Below are 24689 nucleotides of genomic sequence, written 5' to 3' on the forward strand. Positions count from 1 at the left end.
TAACCCGACGAACTGAGCTTTTTTGACCCGTAATAGACCCGCCCGAAATGACCCAATCCGAAACCACCAAACCCGAGAATGATCCGACAAATTATAACTCAAATTGATTCAAAAAGACTCGAAATGACTTTATTTCTTAATCATGGACCCGAAAATGACTTGGCCCGAAATAACCCAACCCGCTTAACTAGAAAGACCCGGCCAATAAACCCGAAACAGACCTGTAACCCAAAATGTCCAACCCGACTTAACCCAAAAATGTGGCAAACCCGAAATGACCCGATTCAAACCCGATCCAATTGACCCGTTTTAGATCTAATCTTAACTCATAGTATAGACGCATGTATAGAGTTCGGGCTACACCATGGAATTTCGTTAAGTCACAGTGGTGAACTTGGAAAAAAAACTTAAGGATACGCATAGAATTTTCCAAAAACAAAAATTGTTTTTCAACAAAATTGATTAACGACTTTTGAAAATACTCATATGATCAGGGTCCTCAGATTTATTCTCTACAAGCTTATTATCAATCCAATTCCCAAATTATTCAGTTTACACATGAATTGAGCTTTTCGACAAAATTGAATAACGATAATGAAACAGAGGAAATCCACATATTACGAAATATGAGTATATGTCTATATGGTAAACGAAACTCTAAATAACATACAATACGACACCAAATAGAAGTAACCGTAGTTTAGACTTGTGACGAATATACCCGTCATAAGGGATAGACCTGACAAACAGATCGGATCGTGTCGTGTTCGTGTCAACTTTAAACGGGTCACAACTACCCTAACCCTAACCTAACCCAATTCATAAACGGGTTATTTCTCTCAACCCTAACCCAACCAATTTAATTTTTCTATAACCCAACTTGACCTGTGTAACACCCCCTCATACCAAGGTACCTTACCAAAGAGTACCTAAGCATGAAAGGCTGTTACCATCTCGGTTTCCCGAGGTTAGTATATCAAAGTTACAAATTCCAAACAATATTTATTAAAGTATAAAGAGTTAGCGAATACATTATCTCATACCAACTCAAACTAAAAGTGTAAGGACTTCAATACAACTGAAATCAAAGACGGCTAAACTCGTAACAGCGGAAACTAGACTCGAAGTGATGACAACCATGTCTGTCCCATAGCTAAACATCTGCATTACCTGTCATATCTGCTCACCATCCCCGAATGGATCACCGCAGGTTTTACAAAACAACAACACGGGGTCAGTTACTGCATAATTCAAATAAGACAAACAAATAGTGTAATCGGCTGATCATCCTCCATGCCCGGTCTCCCGATCTCACTCAGTAACCGACTACACACCGAAGTGTGTAGCCCTGCCAGATTACCCATCGCAACAGGTAATCCTCGCCGCCAGTGGGTGACCGCAACCCATCCCCACCAAGCCCAGCTCATCAACGAGCGACTAACAATCCCTGTCCCTTAATGTGCACATCCCCTCTCGTGACGGGTTCCACGGAGGGCGAACTAGGGTGTGAAGCCACTCCCGCAAGTGACTCCACCACAATCACACACACAGCTGTCACAACACCACAACCGTCACAACACAACCACATCAACACCGTCACCACAACACCCAACCTCCGATGATCAACAGATAACAATCATACACAGTACAATCACAATCTTAAATCAATTAACAGTAAACTGATTAGGGAAACCCTACCTTTTCGCAATCCGCTATACTGCAATCAATCATACAAATGCATAACAAATACCACATCGTCACCTACAACAATGGTAATCAACAGTCAACACATATATGATGAGCAAACCCTAAACCCCCAAATTAATCCAAACTAGGGTTTGCTAAATTATAAGGACAACAATAGATCAATAAAGATAAGACACTTACTATGACGACTGACACGGAATATGGTGCTAGAACCCACAATCGATGACCTTTGCCTTGGAATTGATGAAGATGATTAGAGGGGGAAGAAACGTAGTTTATATGTTTTTGGAAGAGAATGCCTTTAGAAACTGACAAACGATTGTATAAATAATCTCTAATCATTTTAATCAAAACCGCGGAAATAATACTCGAAAGACCGGATACTCGGCCGAGTATAAAGTATACTCGGCCGAGTACACTCTACTCGGTCGAGTATTCAGCATACTCGACCGAGTGTTCCCGGGCAGTAGCCAAACAGGCTACACGATACACTCTACTCGACCGAGTAGACCATACTCGGTCGAGTACCAGCCTATAAAATCCGTAGTATTACAACCTGTTTAACCCATTTATCTTTTGGCATGTCATTTTTAACCCACTTAATCCAATTTACCCAATAAACTAAGGTTTACAACGCTATTATCTTAAAAGTGATGAATGAAAATGCTTATTTTTAAGTTGTTTGGTTGGGTTATTGATACATCCCAAATATGTTATGACACTTTTAAATAAATGGGTTATTCGTATCGGGTTTGTGTCAAAAGAGCTCAACCCTAACCCGACTCACTTAAGCTCGTGTCGTGTCCGTGTCAACCCAATTACTTAAATGAGTCAAAACGTCTTAACCCTAATCCGCTAACTTCGTGTCGAATTCGTGTCCTGTCATTAATTACTACCTCTATCAAGGGAGACTTAGTAAATTCATTATACAACTCATTAAGCTGTCTCACACATGAATCCACCATAAATTATAAACACTCAAATTCATAAGAATGCTTAGCATAAATGTACATGCTCACAAGAAAAATCAGCACTAATAACAAATACTCCCTCCTATTCATTCATTTTGTCCCTCTTTTATTTTGCACAAAAATTAAGAAAATGATTTTGGACCACATAAAACACTCTATTCCACCCTACCCCACATGTAGGGATGTCAATTTCACCCGCATCCATCAAAACCCGATCCACCCGATCCTAAAAGATGGATGAAAACCCGACTTAAATGGATGATGGATGGATGACGGATGAAATGGATGTGGATGACGGATGGGTTGGATGAAGAAATTCCACCCGCTATCCACCCGACATCCATCCATCACCCGATTTTATTACTTTTTATTTAATTTTTTTACATATAACACATTATTAAGATATAAAATATTTAAATTTTCATTTTTATCTACTCTCAATATAGATATTTTGTGAACTTACCAACTAGAAAGTTAAACTAAGTAATTATCTAACTTCATTTTTGTAGAGAAAAAAATCATTATTTTTTTAAAACTTGAAATATAAATATACACAACACCCGTTTATCACCCGATCCACCCGTTTCATCCACGGATGATGGATGGATGGATGACGGATGATATGTTTCATGGATGACGGACGGGTTGGATGAGATTTTAAAAGAACGGATGGATGACGGATAACGCTTCACCCGACCCGAACCCGATCCATTGACATCCCTACCCACATGTAATTAAATTTGGACCACACAAAAGTTACCAAAAAAGGAAAGAGGGACATAAATCAGACTAGCTTCGATAAGGAAAGAGGGACAAAATGAATGAATAAGAGAGAGTATAAAAAAGCACGTAAATATATCAAGTAAATCGAAATTAAAATAAACTTAGAAAAAAATAGGGAGAGCATAATTGAGTATACCTTGGAAGTTGAGAAAACCGAAAGAGGGGTGAGTAAAGTGAATATTCAAGTGGGAAAAAAAAAGCAGATATGGACCCAATCCAAACCCGACTCAAATAACTCGACCTAAACTCAACATGTGTCCGAATCTGACCCGAACCTAATCAAACCGACCTACATTTTTGTTAGCCCATCTTGGCTACTATCCCTGAATAACTTGATAAATGATGACAACCCACCCGAAAATGATTGAACTCGAAATAACCTAACTTGCTCCGACTGATTCTTACAAATCAAAACAACTCGAACCGAGTTGACCCGGCTTAAATCGGACTCGATTGATCCATTTGCCAATCACTTGAAAATCATGTCTCAAGTCCTACGCTTTCCATCTCCTTTTTCGTGAGTACTTTATGGCACATATGGTGTGCGCGCAATCGCCTTATCTTCCATGATACTCCAACTGATTACTATGATCTTCTTAATCGTATCAGTAGGGATGCACACAATAACGTGCAGGTTGAGAAAGAGCGAGGTTCAGTAATGATTGATATCGTTCCTTCAGCTCCGGAGGAGATGCAAATTTCTGCTCTTTTACGAAATCATTTCCCTATTTGTTTAATTGGGTCAGTAATTTGCTCGGAGCATATTCGTCTTAAATGTGATGCTTCATGGAAATCTACTATGAAGGCTACTGCCGGGTGGTTTTTCAAAACTAACAATGGAGTTCTGTGTCATGTTGGAAAGAGCTCTTTCTGGGCAAAAACTCCTCTCCAAGCTGAGGCTATTGCTTTGATGACTGCTTGCCGGGATGCCATCTCTCTGGGATATCGACATATTGATGCAACCTCGGACTGTTTAAATCTTGTCCTCCAGTTGAATGGTGGAGCGACTATCGACTGTGCAATTGCTCCAATTTTACGTTCTCTACTTTCCTTATTATCTTCATGTCATTGTTTTTCTCTTAGTCATTGTCCTAGGTCCCTTAATAGGATTGCTCATGGTATAGCAACCGCTATACCTTAAGTTAAGCAATCTTTTTCTTTCTGACAAAAAAAAAAAAAAAAAGTCTTTTAGAATGAAACAACCTCAATTAAACAACGCTGAAGTGAAGGGAAGTAACAACGAATAAATAGTGATCAGGTCCAATAACACGACACTAACCCAACACTCACAATCTCACAGTTTAAATAAGGGTAAGATTATAGTCACACTCACCAAAGTCTTAAGACTCTGCCACATCAGTTTTCCACTAACTTTTATTATTTATTTATTGTTCAGACTTATCTCGGACTTTTATACATTATCAGTCAGACCCACCTCAGACTCTACTTTTTCACTTTACTTGAGAAAGTGTTGGGTTTAAGAAAAAAGAACAAAAATAATAGGGATATTCTACATGGTACCCCTCAACTTTTCGACTTTCTACGTGGTACCCCTATATTTTTTAAAACATACATGGCACCCCTAATTGTTGTCATTATCACTAATTGCACCCCTAAACTTTATTTTCCGTCAATTAAACTCTGTTTTAGGCGTTAAGTGATGACTTGGGCGCGTAACCAAGCTTGTCATTTATTATCCCATGACATATGGACTCTATTAAGCTCAAAATACATCTCGATCTTAATATTTATTGATATATAAGGGCTAAAAAAATTTTGACGGAAAATTTATTGATCCCATTCCAAATTATCACGTCCAAAGATGGATATTGAGCCTAATAGAGTCCTTATGTCACGGGATGATAAATGACAAGTTTGGTTACGCGTCCAAGTAATCACTTAACGCCTAAAACTGAGTTTAATTGACGGAAAATAAAGTTTAGGGGTACACTTAGTGATAATGACAACAATTAGGGGTACCATGTATGTTTTAAAAGTGTAAGGGTACCACGTAGAAAGTCGAAAAGTTGAGGGGTACCATGTAGAATATCCCAAAATAATATAACACTTGTCATTCTTTCATCGGATGTCTTCTTCTAATAGTGCTCAACTTAAGACTTTGTCAATACTTTATTAAAAATATGATAGATTATTAGTAGTGTTGAGTGAGTCTTGTCTTATAAGACTTACAAAATTCTTGTCTCAACTACCAATATTTTATATTCAGTAATAAACTCTTGCTGAAAAAAAAAAAAAAAAAAAGAACTTATAAACTCTTGACTCTTGAGAGTCGTATATAAAGTCCAACACTCTCCTACTCTCAACATCAGCAATCTCTCTTTCTCGGATACATCAACAACAACAACAACAACAACAACAGCAGCAGCAACAACAACAACACTCAACCATGGCGGATAAACTTACTGCTTTGCGATCTCTAATGGCTTCTCACTCTCCTCCTCTTCATGCTTTAGTCGTCCCTTCTGAAGATTATCATCAGGTTCTTATTTTTATTGCTTTTATATCTTTGCTTCTCTGATTCAATTTTATATATACTTCTAAATTAATAGTATTGGGTTGCTTAAATTTTTGATTTTCAATAGTGGGTTTTTGTTTTTATTGAATTTCAATCATTTTTGCAGAGTGAGTATGTATCTGATCGTGATAAAAGACGCAAATTTATATCTGGATTCTCAGGAAGTGCTGGTATGTATGATTATATCTCTTCATTTTTCTAATTTGAATGTTGTTATTGTGTTTGTATTCGGAACGATGAATATAAAAGGTAAACAAATTAATGAGACAGACGGAGTATTAGTTATAATTAGAGTAGATAATTAAGCACTTGATTGATCATGCCATTGATAGATTAAATTTTATTTTCATTAAAAAAAAGTTTGCTTATTGCTGTGCTTGTTGATTTGTTGGAAAGGTGACATGATATTTTAGATCACTTGATTGATCATGTGAAGTGCTTCTGTATAACATGCATTTTCAACTACCCCCTCCGTCCCAATCATTTGTTTATCTTTGATTAAAATACTCCTCACAAGGAACAAAAAAAAGGTAAGAAACGATTGCGACGGATGGAGTAGATACATCAATCATGTGATACTGAGTACTGGCTAGTGCTATTAAAGTTTTAACCAAATCACTTGGTTATGCTGGTTGAATTGTGTTGATTGACATAAGCTTGTCAAAATCGTTACTCTTATGTGTACATCAGGTTTGGCTCTTGTAACCATGGATGATGCACGGCTTTGGACGGATGGGAGGTACTTCTTGCAGGCAGAGGAGCAGCTGAGTAATCAATGGAAACTTATGCGTATGGGAGAAGATCCAGCACTTGAAATCTGGATGTCAGATGTGAGTATGATACTATGATATTTGCGGGATTTGTGACTTATGGTTTAAACTTTAAAGCTAAGGAAGAGCTGAATATACGATGAATGTTTTGAGTTTTAGTGTAGAACTGAATTATCGTTATTGTTTTTACCAGAACCTCCCAGAAGAAGCGGCAGTAGGTGTTGATCCCTGGTGTGTTTCAATAGATACTGCACAAAGATGGTTGCGTGCATTTGAAAAGAAAAGACAAAAGTTGGTGCAGACTTCCACGAACCTTGTTGACCAAGTATGGAAAGATAGGCCAGTAGGTGAACTGAGTCCAGTTAAGGTCCAAACAATGGAATTTGCTGGTCGCTCGGTAGCTGAGAAGCTGCAAGATTTGAGGGACAGACTTCGACAGGAGAAAGCACATAGCATTGTCCTTACTGCACTTGATGAGGTAGATCTTTCTCTTCTATTTTGGTGGTCAAACTTTGTCAATGTTGACCATCAAGGTAAAAAATCATAGAATTCGGTATGTTTGATTCATCGAAACAGATACTTTCATATATTATCCAAAAAAAGTTTTTTAAGTAGTGTATATTAGATATAATGTTGGTCAATTTTGACATTTTTTTTTACCACAAAATCAAGTGGAACAATATAAATGGGATGGTGGAATACATCAGAGTCTACTTCTGCTCCATGATATTTTCTGGTGCATATGTTGCAGGTTGCTTGGTTGTATAATGTTCGTGGTGGTGATGTTTCGTATTGTCCAGTTGTTCATGCCTTTGCTGTAGTAACTACTGGGGCAGCTTTTTTCTATGTCGACCAAAAAAAAGTATCTCCTGAGGTTGGTATATACTTGGAAGTTGCTAACCATACTAAAAAGCATTCTGCTTTTCTTTCATTGTTTTACAATTGCGCAGTTATGATGAATTGATCTTGGCAACATCAATTACCTTGTATATTTAGTAAAGAATACATTTTGTAAAGAATTTGATTTGATATTTGCAAGTGTGAACCCCTCATTGAGTAGTTGACAAAAAAGTACCCATTTCAGTGGGCAAAACAAAGAATACAAAAACTATATTGCTCTTATTGATATAATTGTACAACTAGCTTAAAGTAGTTTATTTGGATGTTAAAAGTTAAAACACCAACTATGAATAAATAAATGGGAAAATGCAAAACAAAGGATACAAAACTATATTGCTCTTACGGATATAATTGTATTTGTAAGACTAGCTTAAGGAAGGAGTTTAATTTGGATGTTAAAACACCGAGTAAGGACCAATTTAGGACGCCTTAGGCATATAGGTTGGGTAAAAAGGTTTAAAAACTTATAGAACAGGCCCTAGCTTCTCGTAGAAGAAATAAGGGTCATAGGTTCTGATTGAAGATATTCTTAATAGAAAAACATTCTAAAGTAAGTTCCTAGACTCATAATAGAAAAAATATGGGTCCTTGGTGCTAATAAGAGTCCTACGTGAAACACTTTATTGAACTCCTATTGTCCTGAAAGAAAGCATTACGATGGCTTATGAAATCACGTCACAAGATGTTGTGACTGTGCTGACATTAGTTCTGATAAATCTGTCCAGATAGTATCTAATTCCAAAATCATGTTTTTTTTATTTTGCTTTGTCAAAGTTCCTAATTTGTTAACAGTTTCTTGGCCTTTAATTTTCTTTGCGAATTTGGTACTAGGATATATGATCATATATTTGCGTTTGTAGGTGCATTTGTACTTGAAGGACAACAAAATTGAAGTCCGGGACTATGCTGCAGTTAGCTCAGATGTTGAGTTGCTGGCATCCAACCAGCTTGAGTCTTCATTGTCAGAAGGTGGAGTAGAGACAAAGAACGAGTGTAGCCTCATTTGGATGGACCCTGGATCATGCTGCTATGCTTTATATTCAAAGCTTAAGGCTGACCAGGTCTCTTTACAGCAATCTCCTATAGCCCTTCCGAAAGCTTTGAAGGTAATATTTTTGTCTAGTTTCATCTGCATTACTTGCTGATTCAATTTTTTTCACCAAATGTGAATTGTTCACCAAAGAGCTATGTACAGTTGTGCTTCTTAGTCTAGATTGTATGACAACTCATAAAAAGCGTTCAGCAAATGTGAATTGTTGATGTTAATAAAGTGATTGTTGTTTATTAGGTTTAGCAAAATATGCAGTAATATTCTTAATTATGAACAGAGTGATTTCCTACTTAACGCTTTATTATTTCAGAATCCTGTTGAAATGGATGGGTTGAAAAGCGCACATATCCGAGATGGTGCAGCTGTTGTGCAATTTCTTGTGTGGCTGGATAAGCAGGTACATGTTTATATCTTGTCTTTTTTTCCTTTACAAAAGATATGCTATCGGTTCAAATGAAGTTGGTTATGCCAAAGAAGATCATGTTTAGAGTTTAGACGATGGTTGTAGTTTTTTGCTTACCCATTATCATATTGGATTCCGGTACTCCCATCACTCCTAAAGTTAGCTGCATTTAGTTGGATTTATTTTTAATGTAAAAGGGCGAAGGACCTGATCACCAGCTAAATGCCCATCCTCTGCTGTAAAATTTGCTGTCTTTCCATTTCACTCTTTTGGTTATTTTTGAGAACTTTAAGTTTCACATGCTAAATTTAGAAGGCAGCATTTCATTTTAGAGGGACAAACCATGTGCAAATGTGCCAAATTTTTTTGGCATGCGGTGAGTTTCTTAATAATGTGTATAAGAGCGTGACCATTGCTTGACCAGCTAAATGCCCATCCTTAAGTGCATAAACGCGCCCCTTTCCCTTCATGGACCTCGCGCCTTTTAAACTAAGCACTAAATAACTCCAGGGACCAATGTTAGAGCAAATGTTACTAAAGGATTCCGTTGATTATTTTCTGTGAAATCAAGAACCTTGTATTCATCTTCTATTCTGATGGAAAGGAAGCAATCCTGGAAGGGGTATTTTTAAGGCATAGCTGCAGATGAGGTCATGCTTTACATAGGAAGAATTTGTAATGGTAATTGGTAGCTCCCTACTACCTGGACACATGATGGTTTTGTACAAATTTTGCTAAAAATATAATTGGAAATTACAGTAGAAATGTAGAATACTAGAACATCAATTATCATTGTTTGTTCTTGTGGAAGTATGAGTTTCATCAATTCTCAACTTTTATTCCCCCTCTGCCCCTCATGATCTGTCAAAGAATGGCGCTGATTTTTTTTTTTTTCAATCATGTAAGTTACATAAATTATGATGATCTTATCTCCATTTCAGTTTTTCTTCCTCACAGTAACTGTAAAAAAGTAATTAATAAAAAAAAGCGGGGATAGTGGTTTGGTATTTTGCGACCTCTTCTGTGATGGCCTTAGTTGTGGTTTTCTAATGGTTGCTCTCTGACACTTACAAAAGGTGCGCTTTTAGATAATAGGAAGTCTCTGTAACTCAAGGATCTAATAATATAATTTTTGCAGATGCAAGAGCTCTATGGAGCTTCTGGTTATTTCTCTGAGGCAAAGGCAGAAAGGAAACAACTTCCGTAAGCATCTTTCTTCTCACTACCACAAGAGATTTTTTCTGCAGAAAGAAAAACTTCAGTCAGCATTAGCTAACTTGTAAATATACTTGATGTACTTAGACAAATGTGCTACTCCATGATTTTATGCATGAGGAGATATACTCTGATACAATTACATGCGGCACTTGGGTTATGTAATTATGTTGTTATATACTATTGATGTATATAACAACATAACCTACGTTCCCCATGTAACAACGTAACCCAAGTATCTGCGCTTCCTATATTTCCCTGGTTTTAGTCGGAGCTTCTTTGGAGGCACAATGGTAATGAGGGGTGCAGATACAAACTATTCCAGAGTAAAAAAGGAGCCTAATAAACAATGGTTTTTTCTTAATTTTCTACTACCATGAATCCATCTGTTTTTACCCATATAGATAAAAAGTTTTCATTGACTCAGTTTAAATTGTTTCTTGACCATCTGGGGATTGTGGCAGGGAAGCAGCAAAACTGACAGAGGTATCTGTGAGTGACAAGCTCGAAAGTTTTCGTGCGTCAAAGGAGGTAACTTTGCAACATAGAATCCACACTTTTGTTCTATCCTTCTTTGAATTAGTGTGGGTAGTGGTCTATTAAGCCCGAACTTGAAGTTGATATTAGTTTGGCAGCTGCGCACTAGGGAATACTAGGAACCGCACATATAAAAAAATTTCTAGGCGCCCTAACTTGACATTAGAGTTGATGTGATATCACGGATTACAGTGATCCAAGGTTATCTAAGTTCTAACTAGTACAGCGAGTTGCTTTGACATGTAACTAATAAGTGTTAGAAGATTAGAGGACGGTATAACGTGACAATTGACTTTATTAATTATCATGATAACTAAAACGTGCTGATTAATAAGTTTTTTGGAAAATTAACATCGTCCTAATCCCTGTTTTCAGCATTTTAGGGGGCTGAGTTTTCCTACCATCTCGTCTGTGGGATCCAATGCGGCCATTATCCATTACGGGCCAGAGCCGGAAACTTGTGCTGAGATGGATCCAGATAGAATATACTTATTTGACTCTGGAGCACAGGTAGATGAAATATCTTATTAACCAGCTTTAAATCATTTTACAATGGCGTTCATCTGATATTGTTTCATATTTTACTTGCCGCGGTGGTCTTTGAAAGTATCAAGATGGAACAACTGATATAACACGAACAGTACATTTCGGGCAGCCGTCTGCTCATGAAAAAGCATGCTATACAGGGGTAAGATTCTTACTTTAAAATGCAATAACATTCAAACTTGAGGTAGAGTAGGAATATGGTGCAGATAGGGGCTACTACCCACAATTGACACCATAATCCCGTAAACATTAGCAAGAAACTGTTTACTTGTTGGTCAGATGGCATGTGTTTGTGGAAGTAGTTGTAATGCATCTCTTTCTAAATGATTCAAATTTATTGAAACTCCGTGTTCTCATTCAGTACACGAATACACGGTACAAAAATGCTTTACGGGTTGCAATCATAAATTCATTATATCGGGATTTCATGGATGTATTTAGTGAGCCGTTGTCGATGGGATCTTAATTTGAAAACTTTTTATCAAAATTGTACTTATCTCGAAATTTGATTCAAATAGTCTAAAACTTGAATTGATTTTCCATGTTAGTAACCTATTTGATTTCTCCTACGTTACTGAACCATAGGTTATTTCTTTACTTATCCTGAAATTTCTTGTAACTTGTGAGGTCCCTAAGTAAGACTTAATTTGTTTAACCATATTATCGTTTTAATTTCTAACGCTTGATCTGATTTGGAATTCTGCTTCGCCTATTAATTGCAGGTTCTCAAAGGCCACATTGGACTGGGTAATGCCCGATTTCCAAAAGGAACAAATGGTACTGCAACCATGGTCTTCACTCATCTAATCTGTATATGGATGATTATTTGGGTTGTTAGTTTTAATTAGTTTATTGGGACTTCTAAGTTTTGATGCCTTTGGAACTCTTCTCTGATTGGACGATCAAAAACACTGATTGTCTACTATTTTCACATTGCCTACAATAGTTCAAAACTTCAAATTACAATTACATGTGGATGTACTAATTTGTCGTGTATGTAACTTTTGTATTAGGTCATGCTCTTGATATTCTTGCTCGAATTCCGTTGTGGAAGAATGGCCTTGATTATCGACATGGTACTGGTCATGGCATAGGGTCGTACCTCAATGTACATGAAGGCAAGTGAAGGCTGTTACCTTTTTATATAGGTTTTATTTTTATTTGTTTTTGTTCGAGAATAAAGCTTGTGACCTTAATAAGTTGGCAACATGGGATGTGGTAATTTGCTGTTAGCCTAGCTTTATGGACCTATGGTATTATAATTTTACCAGGTTTACGGCTAATGTATTTAGTACGAAGCTCAAAGTTCTTACTAGTGTTTTTCTTATTGCTTGTTTGAGCAGGCCCTCATCTAATTAGTTTCAGACCCCACGCTCGGAATGTTCCACTGCAGGCCACAATGGCTGTAACAGATGGTTAGTAATGCTTTCAATGCCTATGAGTTCTGTATCAGGCTTTACAAATACTTGTGTATTCCTCATTTTGTTATATGTTAAATTGATTTGTCACGCATATAAGACTGTTACATACAGTAACTTTTTGTCTTCCCATGTGAGTTGTTGCATGATTTCGTCTATTTGGGAGTATATGCTAATGGCCACGATCTCCTTGTTTCTCAATTTCCCTTTCATTATTTGGATTTTGGGTGGGAGTACTCGGACTGTATCGAGATCATAACTAGGGTTGTTCACTCAGTGGTTCGGACCAAAGACCAGACCGGACCGGACCATTTGGTCCGGACCAGACCAGACCGAATTTTGTTTGGTCCGGTCCACAGTCCACCTATTTACTCTACTTTGGTCTTCGGTTCGGTCCTGGACCAAACCGAATAGACCGCGGATCGGACCATGGACCGAAGTTATGTAAGAAAAGAATTTTTTAAATTGTAATATTATTAATTTTATTTTCTATTTTGTTTACACGTATTATAAGATGTGTAATTATGTAGTAATCTAGTAAGAAAATAATGTTGTTTATTTTGATTGTTACGAACTTCTCGAGTTCTAGTTTTATATGCTAAAACATGTCAATGACAATAATATTTATTCCACTTTGGTCCATTTGGTCCGGTCCAGTCCGGTCCACGCGTTTTTATGGTCCAGACTGGACCGGACCAATATTAATATGGTCCGGTCCTCGGTCCACCTCTTAACCCTTCTTTGGTCTTTGGTCCAGAGAGTTTGGTCCGGTCCGGTCCGATCCCGGACCAATGAACACCCTCATAATTGTATTTTAGAAATGCTTCTCTTTAAAAAAGTTGTCCCAGTTATTATCATATATTGGAAATATTTTATCCTTCTTGGACGTGCACTTCAATTTGAAGCCTAATATTTTTTTTTAACCTCTAGAGCCCGGTTATTACGAGGATGGAAATTTTGGAATACGGTTGGAAAATGTCCTTATTGTAAAGGAAGCAGATACAACTTTCAACTTTGGTGATAAAGGATACCTAGAGTTTGAGCACATTACATGGGTGAGTTTTTTTATTCCTGTATTTGTACCTTTTAATTCTCCCTGCATCCCATTTAAATTGTCCTCATTTGTTTAGAGGTTAATAGGTTATATCGAAAATTTACTAATGAAATACATAATCACTCCTCGACTTAAAAATTTGTGTCTACGTTTAAGTAGATGTTGTAGTCAATGTTTTACAAGGCTATCTCTTACACGATTTTTACTGAATTTGTTTCAGGCACCATATCAGCACAAGTTAATCGACTTGAAACTTTTGACATCAGAAGAAATAAACTGGTTGAACATGTATCATTCCAAGTGCCGAGAAATTTTGGCAGCCCATCTTAGTGATTCTGAGCTTGCGTGGTTGAAATATGCTACGGAGCCAATTAACGCCTAAGCGACTTATATTGTCTCCAAGTGTAATCTTTTATTCATTCATTTTCCTGTATTTTCAATGTCTGTTTTTCAACAGAATGTACTCTATTTCACATAGTTTTAACTCCCTTTTATGGTTGATAGGAATACCATTGTTTTTTTTTTTTTTTTTTTTTTTTTCACAAAAACTTAGATGTAAACCACCGTGGTTAATAAGAATGCAAATTTGTTTGTATCATACAAATGAAAACGTCTCATGTGGTCTACATAGACCATTGTCTACAATCTTGTATAAACCTGATTCGGGTATTGAATTTGCAAAATCGGATTGGCTATCTAGTTTAAACCTTTGATCTGTGTTCCAAGCTTGCAGGCTGCCTCCGACTTTTTGTCTAACCCTTTGATTATGCTACCAAGTCTGAACCCTTGAATTGTCGATACCACCCTATTAAACACAAAATAAAACAGCAAAACTGCAAAAGTAGTATTCTATATAACTCACAAACTACCTTCTTGTTGGTGTTTTCTTCCATATTTCCTTTATTTGGGTATGCATTTGTGTGCCAGGACTCCCTCCCCATCACCATATGCACACCCTTGAAACCGCCTTTACCACCTCAACTATCAATTCCCTCCCCTCACCTGATAACGTCTCACCACCCAACTCAATCATTAAAAATCCATCGCCCACCCTAGAATCCCTTCCCCCCACCTATGAGAACCTTCGATATAGGGTTTTAGGTGCAGGAAGGGAATTACAGGGTAGGGAATAGGTTCTGAAGGTAGGTGGGTGCTTCCCATGGGGGGTTTAGTTGTCGATGAGGTCAGCCATCACATCAGATGCTTGCGCTGGTGTCAATCTGGGTTGGGTGAGAGAAAACTAGTCTCGATACGAGGATATAAATGTAATGTACTCCCAAAAGAAAAGAGAAGAAAACACAAACTAGAAGGGAGTAAAAGTGGAGTAGAAGTGTATAACCTTAGAAGTTCAATTTATATATTCCATCATAACTCAAACTAGCCAAGATTCTATAAACCTGCAACAGAACACTACAGACAACAGTTTGTTTGCAGACATGCAATTGTCTCAGATATAACAGGTTATCTGCAATTTCAGAGCCAGTAAGATGAACCAGGTCCAACAGCACTAAGATTCTATTGACATACCTATATAATTTTTTTTATAAAAAAAAAAAAAAACTTCAGAAGAAAAAAATCAAATAAAGAGAAGCAACATTAATATGGCCTGCCTTTCAGTTTTCAGAGAGGTTCGCCGCTTCTCTTCTAGGTCAGAGATTTCTCGCTGTCTTTCAATAACACCTTCTTTCGAATAATTAGGCCTTCAATACCAATCAATTTCATAGGAAACTGTACTGTACAGCTGATCCTAAAGCAGGATACTGGATACGCCGATTTCAGAAAGCATTGACATTTGACAGTTTCATTTTCGTGGCAGAGGCATAAAACTCAACTTCTAGCTTTAGCCCCGCCAAGAGTAAGCTCCAAATCCTCGGCGCCTACTTCATGTATTCTCTCCCCTTCCCAAGCATTAACAGCGGCGCCATTTTCAAACTCAAACTCTGAACCACGACCCCACCCGAGACTCATCCCATTAAACGACTCTTGGATGCTACTATGCTGAGCGACAGCTTGTTTCACTAGATTGAAAGTAGGAGAGGATGGAGCTCCAAGAGGGGCTCCAGTTTGGAAGCTGACCCATCTACCTGAATCAACCGTTGATGCGTCCGACTCATCACATTCAGGTATGGTAGGAGTAGCAATGTTGTTATTGTTCCGACGTGAAGGGCTAGACGGGGCTGAAACAGCAAAAAGCGGGTGGTGACGCATAGATTGTTGCGAGCCAGAACCATTTGAATTCGACAGGCACTCCCAATCAGATTTACGCTTAGACCCTCTAGAAGTCGGAGAAGAAAGAGGCGGTGTCACAGGGGCACTACTGGAAATCCGGATAGGAGGTAAATTCGTGGGAATGGAAGCCAAGTTCTGAAGAAACGGGAGTAAATAAGAAGACGGATTTGAATCATAACGAGAAGGGCTTGGAAACGATGAGGATGTCGGGCTAGCATGGTATGAAGGTATAGGACTAGGGTAAGCTGATGATTGTGGACTTTGTTGAACAGATGAACAACCGCTAATATTCGTTGACGTTCCCCCAATCTCCATTGGAGATGGCCTGCATCCCTGCAAGTTTACACGGTTCAATCACCACACACATTTAAGAAACATACTCAAATCACTCAACTCAAACAACCAAATGACATTCTCAAGTGCTTCAATTGGTACTTCCTCCGTCCCAATCATTTATTTTAATCAAAGATAAAGGGACCGAGGGAGTACTAACAAAGGCACAAATTCTTGTGTAAGACGGTTTTACACTAAATTAGTATAAAACCACTTATAGACGGTTTTACACTAAATTAGTATAAAGCCGTTTTACACAAACCAATCTTACCAGAATACAGTAACTGTTAAGAGTTTAATTCAACGGTATTAAATTACCAAAACACCCTTGACCACCACAAAGTATACAACCTGTTTACCTGTATACGGGGTTTGATCTAACTTAACCGGAGTTCTCGAGTTTCGATTACTAAAAACCCTAATAATCCTATCCGACTTGAATCCGAACTAAATCGACAATCAACAACAAATCATAATAAAAATGAAAACCCAGAAAAGAATAGATCTAAGAAATAACCTGACGATAAGTAGTACCATCATCTTCAACGATCCAACCAGCTTCAAGACAAAGAGATTTCAAAACTTCATTATTATCACAGTGTTTAGGAAGTTTATAATTACCCTGAGATCTTAAACCTGCAAATATTTTAGCAGCTATTGCACGTCGTCTTCTTTCTCTTTTCTTGTTGTTTTCTCTTTCTTTCCATGTTGGTAGTCTTCCGGTTGATCCCGCCATTGTTGGATCTTCTTCAAGCTTTCTCTCTCTAGTAATGGTGTGGAAGGAGGGAATAGAGCGTGTGAGTTGTGAAATATGGAGTTGTTTAGTTAGGCATTTCTCTGACAGCCTGCTCACGAGGTCTTTGCCTCCCCTCTTTTCTTTTCCTTTTTTCTTTTATTTATAATTTGATCCTAATTTTTGTTTAAGACAGATGTATTAAAATGCTATATTACGCATTTTTATTTTAAAATCGACATGTATTGTCAATTGACATCTTAAAAGAGATCGATTGTTGTTTGATAGAGAATGGTTCGGAAAATATTTTATATGTCCTTTATTTTGATTATTTATTTAGTTATTTTACTTTGGCAGACGGTTATTTGATTATAAGTGAACCAAAATATAAGAAAATGACCAATTTAGAGTATATGATTAATCCTAACCATGAGATTAGCGGTTGAATCCTATTACGAGAATTGAGCAAACTTCTTGGACAACTATTTGTCTATTTCTCAAAGTAGCTGGAATGAGAGTATTAGTCATTGTTGTTCAATCGTTCTACGGGTGATTAAAATCTTGTTTTCTAGACTAAGTTATTTAAACTATACTGAAATAATTAAACACAAATTTTTATGTAAGACGGTTGGTTTTACACAAGTTTTTTTTTTATAAAATAACGAGTTCTTTTAGTAATTATTTTTATCCATTAAATCTATTTTACAACTATATTAATAAAAAATAAATTTGCGCAATACTAACTTGTAATTTAAACTAAATTAAGGTCTCCGTAATAAATAGGGAATACATTGTTTTAAACCAAAGTGAACCGAATTAGGTTAAAGTAATTAGAAGGAAAACGGAGATAATTATAATTAAATAATGTGGATGAGAGTAGATGAGTGCACGTGCGTGTATGGATGCGAGAAGAAGCAGGAAACACGTCCCTAACGAATTAACGTGTCAATGCCGGTACCAGAGCACGTGAAGGTGGTCCAATTGTTCAACTTTTATTGGACAATATCCCACGAGCATTCCCGGCGGCTCTATTTTTCAATGCTTTCAATTTTTGTGTGTCTTTGCTCGTCAAATCACAAAGCACAATTATTTTGTATAACAAGGCGTTCTTCTGACCGAATACAATTTAATGGGTTATTGTAGTAGTGTTGAATTGAATTGAAATTGAAATAAAACTAATTTGTGAAAAGACGAACTGAATTGAACTAAATGAAGTTCAACCGAATTGAACTGAACTAAATAGGCTGAAATTAAGTTCAAAAGAACAAGGTTTTAGTCTTAAATAGTGAAATGATTCGATAGTCGCTTGGATCAACTTATGTGATCGAGTTTAAATTAAGCGGATATCATTAGAAGGTTAATCAATATTCTGGAAATGGAATGAGCAGAGAGTGTAATATCTATACCACCGGCAAAAGCACATAATTCTTTTTCTTGTTCAATTAATATTCCGTATTTGTACTGTATTTTATTTTAGCATTTATTATTATCAATATTTTTCAATTTCTATTATTGATAAATTATTTCTTGCAAATTGACATTTTTGTGTAGTCCATAATTACACCCTTTTTTTCCTTCACCTGATTTTTGTTTTGTCAAAAGATATAAATATAGAACATAACCACATTAGAGAGAATAAGAGGAGAAAAAAGATTATACATCAAATGTACTACCTCACACTTAATGAGTTTTCGAGTTTTTGTGTATTTTTTTTTTTGAGTTCTATAGACTTTATAAATTAGATTTTAGTTTTATGACGTCAAAAATAAAATTTTTCTGAGCTTATATGTAATTGTTTTGAGTTATAATGGAACATTTTGAGATTAATGTTTAAGTAAATGAACTCAAAAACTTTCTAATAAAACTCAAAAACTTTATATTAATGCTCAAAAACTATACCATCTGATGTACTACATCAGATGTATAATCCACTTAATATAAGAGGAGAAAAAAGAAAAACAATTGATTATGGAAAATGTTTGAGAGGGAGAGATAGTCATCTAATTTAAAAAACTAAGGTTATTTATGAAAGTAAAACAAAAAGATCAAACGATTTTAATAAAAATAAGTGATCTAACTCAAAAGTTTATGAAAAGTAATCACGGTTATTTGAGGTTATTATAGTTATTAGATGATAAGTTAGTAGAGGTAGCATGTATATTCAATGATATATAGTGTTATCAACTACTCCCTCCCGCCAGGAATTGCTGAGGCGAGAGCTATGGAGTTCGGGGTGAGAATGGCTCGCCAAATGGGACTCGAAAATATAGTGGTTGAATCGGATTATTGTATGGCGCTTGTGACCATGATGAAGGCGAAGAGTTTTCCGTCAAACTACTTGGGTAACGTGGGACGGTCGATTTTAAGTCTAGCTAGTTTTTTTAATTCTGTCGTGTTTAATTTTGTTGGTAGGGACGGGAATAGAGCGGCTCACTGTCTTGCCCATCTAAACCCCGTAGATTACTCTACTAGAATGTGGGTAAGTACGGTGCCGGAGCTAGTCTCGGATGTAGTAGACAATGATGTCCTTTTAATTTCTAATGGCGAATAAATAAAATGGCACGTTTTCCCCTCAAAAAAAACTACTCCTCCCTCCCAAATTTGTTGTTAGTATGGTCAAATAATCAATCTTTAACATATTTGATTTATCAAATGATACTTCATAGCATCATTAAAAGGTTATGACTACTGAATTGTAGGGAAATACTAGTACTCAACATTTGCATCATTCAATCATATAAAGTCAAACATCATGAAAAAATTTTTAGAATAGAAATAATTTAACTTGCTATTTACGCTACTAGAATAATTTAAAACTCTATTTAAATTAAAACAAATAAAAAATTATCTATCTGCTATTACAAATGACACAAATCCTTATTTAAGATAAAAGTATCGTAAACCTGAAGTCAAATAGCATCACACCTGGACTTATCACAAGCCCACAACATGAGCATAAAGGGAACACAAGTAACATAACGCATGCACCTATACTTAAAGCAAGGCGTTGCTGAATATAGAGGAATTAAAAACACCAAAAGAACAACCAACAAAATCCCTCCCATAACCAACATTACAATCCCTAACACAACAACATCATCCAACACAACGTACAATCCCGTCAAGAACGCGACCGACATCATAGACAAGGCGGTCCCAATCAACGGCAATGCAACGTTTAACGACACCAAAATGAGCCTTACATCGTCTAGGTGTGCCCATATTAGGGTTACCATAGCAAGAATTGAGGTGTACATGGCAATGGTATTGGTAATCGCGAACACTTGGAAAGCCCACTTGTGGTCTAGGGTAGCCATACCTTGTTTTGGGTTTGAGTTGTTGTAGCCACCGGGGACGGTGAAGCCTGAGGCGAACGTCACGGTGGCTATTAAGGTGGAGATTATAAGGAGGGTGTTGATTCTTTCTTTGTATGTTTTGTTTTTTCGTTTTCTAGGATGGTTTATGGCTTGGAGTTGTCCTTGTTCCGTTAAAATAAATGTTGTTTTGCCGTTAAGTACGAGTCCATTTGGGATTTGTGACATGTTTTGCTGGATTTGCTTGATTGGTCCCGGTGGGGATCTTGGAACACCCGCGTATATTAAAGCTAGCCAAGTCAAGCGCTGCAATAACATTAATAGAAGAAATACCATTAGTGATTAGGCTTACATTGAATAAATTGGACAATTTTTTTTAATATCCAAGACATTCTGTTTTCGTCTCATCCAAACTATTGTATCAGTTTTAAGTTTAAGATTGATATGTCCGTCTTAAATAAGAATTTATGCAAATTCAAAGTAACAATTACTCCCTCCGTACCAGATCAAAGGTAACACTTACTATAAACGGACGTACCACACCAAAGGTAACATTTCTTATTTGGCCCACAACATTACCAAGTTATCCCTATACCCATTTGATATTTACACAAAATGTCATTACATACCCCACCAACCAACCCACAATTAAACCTACAATTACATACCCCACCTATTTTTTCCCTCTTTACCCTTACTTTTTCCACTTTTTCTTAAATACTCCAATTTTCCCTACGTTACCTTTGGTGTGGTATGGAGAGAGTACTTAAGAAACTACTCCATATATAACTTACAGAATTAAGTATGAAGTAGAAACGCGTTTACGTTATTTTCTTGTATTCTAAGGCCTTGTTTTTTTGGACTGAAACTGTCTGAACTGAACTGAACCGAACTTAATGGAGCTGAACTGAATTGAAGTAAGAGTTAATTTATAAAGAGAAGAGCTGAACTGAATTGAACTGAACTGTACCGAATGAAGCTGAACTAAACTGAATAAAATTGAACTGAAATAAAATAATCTGAAATTAAGTTCAAAAGAACAAATCTAATTTTTTTTTTTTTTTTTTTTTTTTTATAAATAACATATTAACATTTCATGCTCCGTAGGCAGTCCAAAAAAATCACTCGTATCTACTCCGTAGTAGGTTAGTGATGATCAGTCACATAATTGATTAAAGGTGACCCACGTGAACTACAAAACAAGCCAAGGAAAGTAGACCCCCTCACCAATAATGTTGTACTTACATTAACAATTGCAAAAGATGTTGTGTGGTCTTTATAATTACAAAAATAAACCCCTTTACTTTAGTTGCCCTTTTGGCATTATATGATCACAATCAAAACAAGGCACATCACCATGTAAGCATTCCTTTTGACTCACTTCCCCCAATCAATGGGGATATGTCAATTTATGTGTATGTACCTTTAAAACAGATGTTAGAAAAATTGATAACCCTAACCCAAATCGACTCGGATCAATCATACTTGAATTCTAATGATCCTAAGGTTATCCTTACCTCTAAATTACTTGACACTAAACAGAATCGAAACATACCACTTCAAACCGATCATGATCAAATCCGACCTCAAATGAATTCAACTACTAGCTAGTTTTGCTAGCTCTACTTTGATTCAAACCTTAATCAAGCTTTTATGCGCCACTCTCGCAAATCACATTTATTTTTAATCGCCTATAATATGAACATAAATTTAGCTTATAAAAATGCCAGCTAGTAAAGTCATGAAATGCGCTATTTATGACCTGATTCATATTCTGTCGGAATAAAATAAGCATAGCTAACCAAAAGTGTGAAGATTGATAGTACATACCTCTTCAAAAAAAGGATCATCCCCATAATGCTCAGCTATGTCAAGAGCAGTCAATCCATTCTTACATTGTAGGTTCAACTTAGTCCTTGAATCCCAAATTAATACATAAACAACTTTAGGATGCTTCCCTAAAGCACCCAAATGCAAGGGAGTATACCCATCATTATCTTTCATATTAATCATTGTTACCAAATTTTGTTGCCTTAAGAGATAGTTAACAACCTCAGCCTTTCCACTTTGAGCAGCTACATGTAGAATGGTTTGACCCTTTTGGTTGAGCAACCACCTCATTTTATCAGGTAAGCTAGAGAGCAATTTCTCGACTACATCGATGTGGCCCCCGCTACATGCCATGTGAATTGGAAATGACCCGTCTTGATCTGCCTTGAAGGCTTGGCTCCGGTATAGGGTGTTTGATTGATTGTTTTTGTCTTTCATGTTGATTATGCAATCAACCCCGTCTAGGAAGCCTATGTAAGCAGCGTAGGAAAGCGGTCTCCTTCCTTTTTCGTCCATTGAATGTAGTAATAGCTCCTCTGGGTATTGTTCTATGAGCTTCTCTAGGATATCTGCATTTAATTGCACAAATCAATGCAACATTATCCCAGTATGTCAACAACGCTTATGTACCGCCTATTCATTTATCAAATACACTCAGGCGAACTACTATTTTTAGGAAGTAAATTAGAAATTGAAATTTTAACTTAAAATTTCTAATTTTTCATTGTTCAGCAAGGGCTAGCATGACGACTGCACTTACTAGCCCCCATCTAGCTCTAACGCCGGTTACAAACATATTCTCCATTCAAATGACAATGCATTCATAGGAATTGTGAGCAAGAAAACCATCTCAACAAAGAATTTATTTATTTTCTTGTTAAATTGCAACACATAATTTTTAATATAGATAAACAAACAGTTTATGGCACGTGTTATGTTAATATAACTTAGAGAAACATTTAAGAAAAATATAATGGAGAATGAAGTATAAAATCACTCTTTTCACTTTCAAGCGAGACAAGCTAGCTTAACATCTGTCTTTACTCTTTAGGACACATGTTAGAAAAACGATAAACAAAATTGGTTTATATTTCAAATTAAATGAAAAAAATAAGTGTGACACCTCTGCGTTTTGCCATGATTGCAGCATGAATAACAGAGTGCTTGAGCAATTCATCCTTAGAAATCCTCAAACTTGAATCATCTCCTTTTGAAATCATGTTTCCCACAAGATCCCAGAATCCTGCTTTAATTGCTAAATACAAAGGCGATATATTTTGCTCATTTAACCGATTACAAACTCGCGGACAAATTTCAAACAAATACACAGCCATATGCGATTGCTGATTCTCCAATGCAATATGAAGTGCAGTGTTGTGTTCCTTATTCTCTTTTTCCAACATCAAAGACCCGCTAAAATTCTCTACTCGATCAGCCAACCTAACCAAGTTACGTACAACCGTTTCATGACCCGCCCTTACAGCAACATGAACAGGAAGATCACCCTTTGAGTCACGGCGAGTTAGAAGTGTCGGACTTTTTCTGCCAATGAAGTTGATCATACTCTCACTTTGGTCAGTACTGGCCGCTATGTGAAGGATTGAGCTGTTGTCTGAGACACGGAGTAGCTCGGATAATAAGTCGGATAAGTCTTGCTCGACAAAGTAGTTGGTATTGTCTTCTAAGAGGGCCTGGTAGTGACCGGCATTGATTTCGGTTATGTAGTGTGGAGATGAGGCGGTGGATGTTGTTGTTGAAGATGGTTGTGGTGATGGTGGTGTGTCTAGTATTATTTCAAAGGGATGAGCCATCATGGGGTTGCTCATAATTTCCTTTGCTTAATTACAAAGTGGGGAGAGTAGTTACAAGTTTATAATTTTAGTATGGAAGTGATCAAGGTTGGAGGGTCTCAAAATGTGTAGGCAATACTTTCCAATACTTTTTTAGTGTTTAGATTTTATTTTGGAATGATCTAACGGTTAAAAAGATTGAGAGGGAATAATGATTTTATACTGGATATTAGAGGAAATTAAAAGAAATAGAAAGATAAAGTGATGGAGGGATTCATCGCCCTCAATATCCTACTTTTTTTTGGTACTTTTGATGACGGTCCTCTAAAATGTAGAATTTTCAAGGGAAAATAATTACTCCATATATAAGTGTTCATTAAGGTGCATTTCTTGGAGGATTATTTCCAAGAAGACTCAATGAGTAAGGGGCGGCCTTGTTTTTTTTTAGGCTGAATAGAGCCGAACTAAATTGAATTATGTTGAAGTGAGTTGAATTGAATTGAAGTGAGCTAAATTAAATTGAAGTGAGTTGAATGAAATTGAACTAAATTGAAATTTGCTGAAATGAA

The 24689-nt window shown here is 36.6% G+C and overlaps 3 protein-coding genes across 3 annotated transcripts; 1 reads left to right on the forward strand and 2 right to left on the reverse strand.

Annotated features, from left to right (window-relative positions):
• The first annotated feature begins 5706 nt into the window (after positions 1–5706).
• LOC141643720 (aminopeptidase P1) lies at positions 5707–14489 on the forward strand. Its single transcript, XM_074452993.1, has 16 exons — positions 5707–5961; positions 6104–6167; positions 6688–6827; positions 6961–7245; positions 7519–7641; positions 8528–8773; positions 9029–9115; positions 10260–10324; positions 10801–10867; positions 11249–11383; positions 11481–11561; positions 12142–12196; positions 12433–12537; positions 12763–12834; positions 13768–13892; positions 14112–14489. The coding sequence occupies exons 1-16, from the start codon at positions 5869–5871 to the stop codon at positions 14271–14273; spliced, it is 1905 nt and encodes a 634-aa protein (XP_074309094.1). The 5' UTR covers positions 5707–5868; the 3' UTR covers positions 14274–14489.
• A 712-nt stretch (positions 14490–15201) lies between these two features.
• Positions 15202–17364, reverse strand: LOC141643721 (protein BZR1 homolog 1-like). The gene is made up of 2 exons (XM_074452994.1): positions 16971–17364; positions 15202–16453 (listed from the first exon to the last, which is right to left on the reverse strand). The coding sequence occupies exons 1-2, from the start codon at positions 17187–17189 to the stop codon at positions 15719–15721; spliced, it is 954 nt and encodes a 317-aa protein (XP_074309095.1). The 5' UTR covers positions 17190–17364; the 3' UTR covers positions 15202–15718.
• A 2628-nt stretch (positions 17365–19992) lies between these two features.
• Positions 19993–24261, reverse strand: LOC141643722 (protein ACCELERATED CELL DEATH 6-like). The gene is made up of 3 exons (XM_074452995.1): positions 23454–24261; positions 22331–22899; positions 19993–20806 (listed from the first exon to the last, which is right to left on the reverse strand). The coding sequence occupies exons 1-3, from the start codon at positions 24154–24156 to the stop codon at positions 20096–20098; spliced, it is 1983 nt and encodes a 660-aa protein (XP_074309096.1). The 5' UTR covers positions 24157–24261; the 3' UTR covers positions 19993–20095.
• Positions 24262–24689: the final 428 nt, after the last annotated feature.

Source organism: Silene latifolia, chromosome 2, assembly GCF_048544455.1.
Source record: "Silene latifolia isolate original U9 population chromosome 2, ASM4854445v1, whole genome shotgun sequence".
In the NCBI taxonomy this organism is placed as follows: Eukaryota; Viridiplantae; Streptophyta; class Magnoliopsida; order Caryophyllales; family Caryophyllaceae; genus Silene; species Silene latifolia.